At 34.4% G+C, this 8,266-nt stretch overlaps 2 protein-coding genes across 2 annotated transcripts in view; one reads left to right on the top strand and one right to left on the bottom strand.

Moving 5' to 3' along the window:
* The window catches only part of LOC115210580 (endoribonuclease LACTB2-like), an 81,652-nt gene that overhangs the window by 12,240 nt on the left and 61,146 nt on the right, over positions 1–8,266 (bottom strand). The gene's annotated exons all lie outside the window — the stretch shown is intronic.
* The window catches only part of LOC115210579 (sortilin-like), a 36,139-nt gene continuing 29,974 nt past the window's right edge, over positions 2,102–8,266 (top strand). Inside the window, exons 1-4 of the mRNA XM_029779183.2 lie at positions 2,102–2,181; positions 5,033–5,135; positions 5,298–5,447; positions 6,771–6,841. Of these exons, the coding sequence (XP_029635043.2) occupies positions 2,135–2,181; positions 5,033–5,135; positions 5,298–5,447; positions 6,771–6,841 (371 nt within the window). The 5' untranslated portion in view covers positions 2,102–2,134. The remainder of the gene's footprint in view (positions 2,182–5,032; positions 5,136–5,297; positions 5,448–6,770; positions 6,842–8,266) is intronic.

Genomic DNA, 8,266 nt, shown 5'->3' with positions numbered 1-8,266 from the left:
TTTATTTATTCATTCATCCTTCTTTTTTGGCACTTATTAATTTATAATTAATTTAATTTATAATTAATTTACTTATATCTTAATTAATAGTAATTTCTGTTACTTATTGTGTATGTATGTATACCTCCTTTGATGGGCAGACATATATTTTGTAATTTAGTAAATATAGGTGGATATGTCGAAATGTGTTCATATGTATATGTATATGTATGTGTATGTTGGTATAGTTTTTCCCATGCCTAAGCTAGTTTAGTAGAAATGTAACGCTCTCAACAAACCAACTGTAAAGAAGACAATGGTAATTTAAATTCAAATCCACTAGCCAATCATATTTTAGCGCTAGATTCGTAACTATTTCTGAAAGTAATAGTGTATTTGTGTCACAATGGAAATTATGAATCTGAACTCGGAAGTACATCTGTGCACCTGTGAATCTTAATGTCGTGTACACAGAATGCTTTTATTTCGTATCTATATGCAGATATTTAACACTTTGCATGGTATTGTAGTACTATTGTGACTATATTGCTAATAATGGAATCTATATATTGTTTTTCTAGTATTAGCGTTATTAATAATAATATGAATGATGATATTGGTAGCATTAGTGGTAATGACAATGATAATGATGCTAACATTAATGACATTTTGGAAATTGTTAAGAATTAATATAATGTACTCTTGACTCTGTATATCTGCATTAAGTATTAATATGTGTATGTTTTTCTACATTGTAATTATCACAATATTAAGTTGAAAAACTGTAACATTGAATGTGGAACATAAGTATGTTTATTGATTTATATTATTTATATTATGGCGTTAGGAAGGGCATCCAGCTGTAGAAACATTGCCAAATTAGACTGGAGCCTGGTGCAGCCTTCTGGCTTCCCAGAACCCCAGTCGAACCGTCCAACCCATGCTAGCATGGAGAACGGACGTTAAACGACGATGATGATGATGATGATGATCATTTATATCCTTATGTATATGTATATTTATATGTATAGGAGTATGAGTATATGCACTCATATGTATATGTATATGTTTTATTATGGGTATGTACCCACACCTATATAAGTGTGTATGTAATCTGATTTGTATCACATAATCTCCAAAGAGGCCTTAGGATATTTTTATAAATGTCTCATTTATAACTGCATATTGACCTACCATAAATGGCTAATATAAGTAAAATGAGACATACTTACCTGCATGGCCGAAACAGCTGTAAGATGTAGTCTATATTTATATTTATTTATATTTATATTCTCTTATATATATTGTACTTATTGTATAACATTACTCCTTTATGTACACTCCTTTATGTACACTGTTTTGTTCTACATTATTATGTTTGTCCTTAAAGTTTCTTATGTGGTGGTTTAATAAAGTATGTGATTGGGTATTATCTGGTAATTGATATTTGATTTGGATGTATTTCTCCATTTTCTTATTTTGTATATATATATATATATTATATATATATATATATATAAGATGCATATGTATTGCAGTACAAGCATGGCTGTATGTTTAAGAAGTTAGCTTCCCAACCATGTGGTTTCGAGTTCAGTCCCATTTACATTGCTTTAGGTAAGTGTCTTCTGTTGTAGCCTCATGATGGTCAAGCTTTGTGAGTAGATTTGGTAGAAAGAAACTGAAACAAGCCCGTTGTATATGTGTGAGTGATGCATGTGTTTGTGTCTTGTTTTCTTGACATTATGAACAGGTGACACCATCATGAAAGTGATACCATTCATTTCCAGTCTAGCATGAAAACAAGTCTAGCCAAGGAGAAATATTACCTTATTTGGAAACAGGCAAGGTTTGGCAACAAGAAAGGCACCCAATTCTAAATAATATGTCTTGATGGATTCCATCTGACCCATGCAAACATGAAGGTGGAGGCATCATTCCGATGCTGGTGGATATTTAGAAGACAGTAAGGAATTAAAGACATGACAGAAAATTGAGGAGATATAATTGAACGAATAAATAAATGACATTAAAGTCCCACTCTCACATGATTGGCCAAGTGACGTGTATGTGAAATGGTTAGCGCGAAGAGAAAAATTAATTTAGAAAGTGCCTCATTTTTGTTTTTCTATTTTATTAGGTTATTTTAGTTGCTATGACAAGTCCTAGAGAAATGAAAGCTTCATCAAATCTTTATAGAAGGTAATAAAGCAACTTCATTTTTTAATTTTATATTGATTTGTGTGTGCTCTGTAACATTGTTGTGAAATTCCAATGAGTTAATAATGTAAAGTAATTGCCATATGTTTATGTTTTACATAGTCTCTCTCTCTCTCTCTCTCTGTATTTGTGAATAACTCTCTCAACTGTAGGCATCACTTTAGGGCTTTAGGTGATCATGACTCGTGTTGGTGCCTTGAAAGACAATCACCCAGTACACTCTGTAAAATGGTTGGTGTTTGGAAAGGCATCCAAGTGTAGAAACTATGTGAAAGAAGAAACTGGTGCATGACACAGTCCTCTGTCTCTATCAGACCCTATCAAATGGTGCAACCCCTATCAGCATAAAAGCCAGATGTCAAATGGTGATGATGGTGCATAAAATGTTGACATCCCATGGCTTTACTTGGGAGAAACTGTGATATGTTTACATTCCTAGTTAATGTTGTGTAGTGAGCTGGCAGAATTGTTAGAACCTCAGGCAAAATGCTTAGTGGCATTTCACGTTTGAGTTCAAACCTCTGCAGAGGTTGACTTTGCTTTTCAACCTTTTGGAGTCAATGAAATAAGTACCAGTCAAGCACTAGTGTCAATAATATTGACTAACCTCTTCCCACAAAATTACAAGCCTTGTGCCTACATCATCATCATCATCATCGTTTAACGTCTGTTTTCCATGCTAGCATGAAAGAAAATTATGACTAATCACTCTGAAAAACAGGTCAGGATTATTGACAGGAAGAGCATTCAGCTAAAAATTCTGCCTCAATAACATTCCCAGCCAACCTATGGGAAAACAGATATTCAACAAAGAAATTAATTCAAAAGTATTTTATTTCTAGCTTCTTTTTCATGTAACAAGAGCTATGGCTGCAGTTTTTGTTGACTAAGACTATGATCTGTTTCTCTTTACTCTACTGACTCTATTTCTTAAAAAATGTTCATTATACTGATCAGTATATTCCCAGTAATATCATTGTTGAATATTGTTTAAAGAAGAGCAATGCCTTCGTGATCAGTTATTTATCTAGACTGGACAAGATTAATTATGAGCAGGTTGGTGCAGACATGGCTGTGTGGCTAAGACGTTTGCTTCTCAATCACATAGTTTCAAGTTCAGTTCTTCTGCATATCTTGGGCATGTATCTTCTACTATGACTCTGGGCCAACTAAAGCCCCTCGTGAGTGGATTTGATAGACAGAAACTGAAAGAAGCCTGTCACATATGTATGTAGATGTGTGTTTGTGTCTCCTTGTCTTGACATTGCATGATAGTTGTAAATGGTTTTCAGTATCATTTGTTTCCAATTGTCTGTGTAAACATATCATGCCATAGGGAAATGTTATTTGACTTAGTAACTGGTAAGAACTGGCAACAAGAAAGACATTTGACAGCAGAAATCTGCTTCAATATACTAGACTCCAATCCATGCAAGCATGAAGTGGTGGACATAAAAACAATTATGATGATTTTGATAACCATTTATCTCTTTCTCCTTAAAGTCATTAAGATAAATAGTTTCAAACATTTATTTCAATGTGTTCACCCTACTAGGCTTGTCAGTCATAAGTATTTCCTTCTGTAGACCTATGGCAGTGGTTTGTTTAACCAGAACTTTAAGTATCCTACAACAATAACAAAAGAGTTTAACAATACACATTTTATTTACAAATAGGAAGGAAAATATTAATTGTTAAAACAAAACAAGTGTAACTCTAAATCAAACAGGCTTTAAGTGGAAAGATAATCTTTACACTTAAAGCCTGTTTGATTTTGTCTAAATTTTTGTTGAATGAAAAAATATTTAGAAAGATGGCTGAATAAAGACACAATTGCTGAATTCTTTTACTGGTCTGTATTGTTATTCTATGAAAATTTTTATAATTCTTAATCAGCTGCATGCCATATTGAGCCTTATGGCTTTTAAGCTTGAGACTGAATTGTTTATCATAGATACTTGATTTAGTTTAAATTTTGACAGCCTTCCACAGTTTACAAGCTGGTGTTTATCTCATTAACTGATGAGAGATAAAAAGTCAAGTCAATATCAGCAAGACATGCAAATAGTTCAGCTTACTTTGTCTTTCAGTTTTTCTCCCATGAAACCATGACTTAGCACATAATCTTAGTGTTTGAATGTCCATGGAGGATTCACCATATGACTATTTGTATATCTTCTTTTCTTAACACCAAGTATTGATGCAAGTTGAACCACTGTTTTAAAAAGGTCTATTCATTACCTTGGAGTTCCTATATAGTATACAAATTGAAACATTTTGTATTTAATTTCTTAATATTTATTAACAAGAGAAGATGGTGAGCTGGCAGAATTGTTAGCATGCTGGTTAAAATGCTTAGCAACATTTCATCTATCTTTTTGTTCTGAGTTCAAATTCTGCTGAGGTTGACTTTGCCTTTCATCCTTTTGGGGTCAATAAAATAAGTACCAGTTGAGCACTGGGGTTGATGTAATTGACTTAACCCCTCCCTTGAAATTGCTGGCCTTTTACCAAAAATTTGAAACCAATATTTGTTAATGAGGAAATTTTTCAATGCTAGCTGCTATTTCAATGCCATAAGCTATACTGTATTTACTTGTGTATAAGTTGCATTATTTTATACTTGATTTTAACTGGAAAAAACTGGGGTCCTATACATGAAGGAAAAACTTTTTGTACTAGGATTTAACACTAAGTTGGGGATGTGACTTATACACAAGTAAAATACAGTATATATAGTTGTTTGATATTAGATATATGTGTGTATCTTGTTGATAGAAAGTTTTCTGTTTTAACTTGTCTCTAACTGCTACTTGTTAAATTTAATTTACAGTGACACTTTTGGAGGAAATTTTAAAGAGATTAGTTCGTTGTTGGAAAATGATATTATCAGAAAGCTCAATGGTTTGCAGCACCATAAGTCCAATGTGAAAAAGGTGATATTCCTACCCTTTTGCATATAGTTTTCTCTCTTTCACCACTTTCTTTTTTCTAACATTTATTCGCTCTCTTCTTTTGCACTCTACTGTTTCTCTTTCCCGCTGCTACTATAAGATATATAAATTTAACACTATGGAACTTCTTCTTTCTTATTTCAGATCTATGTTATTACCTACTCTAACTTATTTATCACTGAAGATGGTGGCAAGAGTTTTACAAAAGCACCATTGAATTTTAACCTGGATGGTTCATTGGTATTTAATGACATCAGTGAAAACCACATACTGACTAGAGAGTCTGAGAAAAAGGTATGTAAGAGTCAGTTTATGATTATGCATTAGTTTAGCTGGAACATTCAATTCCATCCCATAAGAGGTACTGGTATTTATTTTCTATTTCTACTTGTCTCTTATTAAAGAGTTTCATTGTTATTCATTGAATTATATTATTGGACCATCTATTTTTATTACTCAATCAGTATTTAGTATAGCTAGTCTCAGAATTTCCTTTTTAATGTTCCAAGTACTCACCTCCTCTTCTTGGTTTCTTCATCAAAAGGTAAAGTAATGTGTGTTGCAAAGGAACAAACTTATATTATTAGTTAATGAAGAAAAGGCAGTTCTTTTGGATGGAACAGGATCAACTTAATTGGTTACAGTCAGTGTAAGTTAATCTCAGATTTGAATTGTTGCAGATTATTGACTGGAGATAAAAATGTGGGCCAGATGGGTGTCCCAGAGACACTCAGATCTGGAAAATACTAATTAGGCAAATTATCTCTGTATAGAATTAATATAAGTGAGATGAAGAGGGTGAACCCAAGTGTCCGTGGTTTATGGTTAGTGTACTGTCCTAATATATTCTAATTCCCAATACATCAAGCTAAGTGAAATCATAGTTGTGGCCAGTGCTAATGATATATGAAAGGCACCCATGCTGGTGAAATGTAAAAGGCACCTGTGCCAGTGACATAAATGGTATTTGTGCTAGTGACACGTAAAAGGCTCCCATGTCAGTGGCACATGAAAGGCACCTGTGCTGGCGACACATAAAAGGCACCCATGCTGATGTGTAACAGGTACCGTTGCCGGTGATGCATAAAAGACGCACAGTACACTCTGTGGAGTGGTTGGAGTTTGGAATGGGCATCCAGCTGTAGAAACTAAACCAAAACAAACTGGAGCTTGGCACAGCTCTCCACCTTACCAGCTCCAGTCAAACCATCTTATCCATGCCAACATGGAAAACGGATGCTAAATGATGATGATTTGCACTTTGTAAACAGAAAAGAAAGTTAGCTGCTGTCGTGGTTTCCACTTACAGTAAAAGGACAATACTGATATGTAATACAGATGGAATATGCTTGGTGAAGAAATGTTGAGAGTCAGTGGTGGGATGTACAGTAAAGATATGGGGAGAAATTTAAATAGGCTAGACCCAGTTATAGTAAGTTGATCTGATGAGATGATGCAGGTAGAAATGTATTCAGTAAAGAGAACTGTATTTTGTGATCGGTCTAAAAGGTTTACTTTCATATACTTCATATCAACTCTGGTGTGTGTATAAACAAGAGAGGGAGAAATATAAAAAAACAAAGATTGCTTTTAAAGCTTGTTCATAATTTCTTTCAGCAACTCCATCTTTCAAGTGACGCTGGAAGGAAATGGAAACCTATTGCTTCAAGCGTTAATCTATTTTTTTGGTAAGCATTTTTTCTATTTGTTTTGTTTCTCCTGCACTTGTTGATCAAAATTCTTATCAACAAACATCCCTCTTTCTATACTTCTGGCCACCTCACTAACCACCTCAGCCTCTCATTATTGACATCCATGGCACTCTTTTACTTCCAAGCATTTCCATAACTATCTATCACTTGCTCTTCTCTCTTGTCAGCAAACATTTCACTTCCATTGGTATCTTTCCTCAATGACCTCTGCTATCACTGTTTCTCTCATTTCTCCCTCCTCTTCCATACTGTTACACCACTCACTTTTATTTTCTCTTCTTTCTATCTCACCTGACTTTATTTTCTACAAACACTTTTTCTCCTCAATCCATTGGTCGAGTGACAGCATTGAGCAATGAGGACTGTTTTGTCTTAAGGGCTGGTGTCAGAATAAAATGCACCCTGTACACTTTATGAAGTGGCTGTGGAACAAATGGAAAAAATGTGGGGCCAAGAAGACCCTTCAGTCATGTCTTGTTGAGGATATAACAACTTCTGATGCTAATAGAATACACTCAGTACATGCTGTAAAGTGATTGGTGGTATGAAGGACATCTAGTGTTAGAGGCCATGCCAAAAATGAAATGCATGATTGAAACATAGCCATCCAACTCACCTAGGAAGACATTAACAACAAATAAGAACTGATTCAGATCATGTTGACCAGTGCAGCCCATGCCAACATGAGAAGTGAACATAAAATTATATTGCTGGTGGTGATGGTCACGGCGGCAGTGAGGAGGAGTATAAAAATCTACTACAAGCATATTTGAAAGTAGAGGGACAGAAAATATACCTTGTGCTATTTAATTATGTCTCTCTATAAAGTGAGTATAAAGTATCCTGGGGGTTCTTTTTGTCTATAATTTTTTCTGGGATCAACAAAATAAAGTACCAGCTAAATACTGGGTGTCATTTCATTCAACTGTACTTCTCTCAGAATATTTCATGGCTTTGTGCAACTGTTAGAAATTATGAAGTTTGCTTTGTGACCACAAGGTTTCAGGTTCAGTCCCACTGCATGGTACCTTGGGCAAGTATCCTTGACTACAGACCCAGCTCAACCAAAGCCTTGAGAGTAGATTTGTTAGAGACAGAAACTGAAAGAAGCCCATCATGTGTGTGTGTCTTTCTCTCTCTCTCCCTCCCTCTCTCTATCTATCTATCTCTCTCTCTCTCTCTCTCTCTCTCTATATATATATATATATATATAATATATATATATATCTATATGTAGCATTCTTGTTGCAAAAACAAAGAAGTGTGGGTTCGAGTCCCACGTGTACAGGAAAACTTACTTTTTCTGTCAAGGGCTTATATGCCCCATTATTAGACTATTTTCTTTAGTCATTGCACGGTGATCGCTTATAAGCTTATAAAATACTATTATTATTATTTACA

This window comes from Octopus sinensis, linkage group LG4 (genome assembly GCF_006345805.1).
Source record: "Octopus sinensis linkage group LG4, ASM634580v1, whole genome shotgun sequence".
NCBI lineage: Eukaryota > Metazoa > Mollusca > Cephalopoda > Octopoda > Octopodidae > Octopus > Octopus sinensis.
Note: the sequence above shows the minus strand (reverse complement) of the source record. Positions and strands in the feature narration are given on the sequence as shown.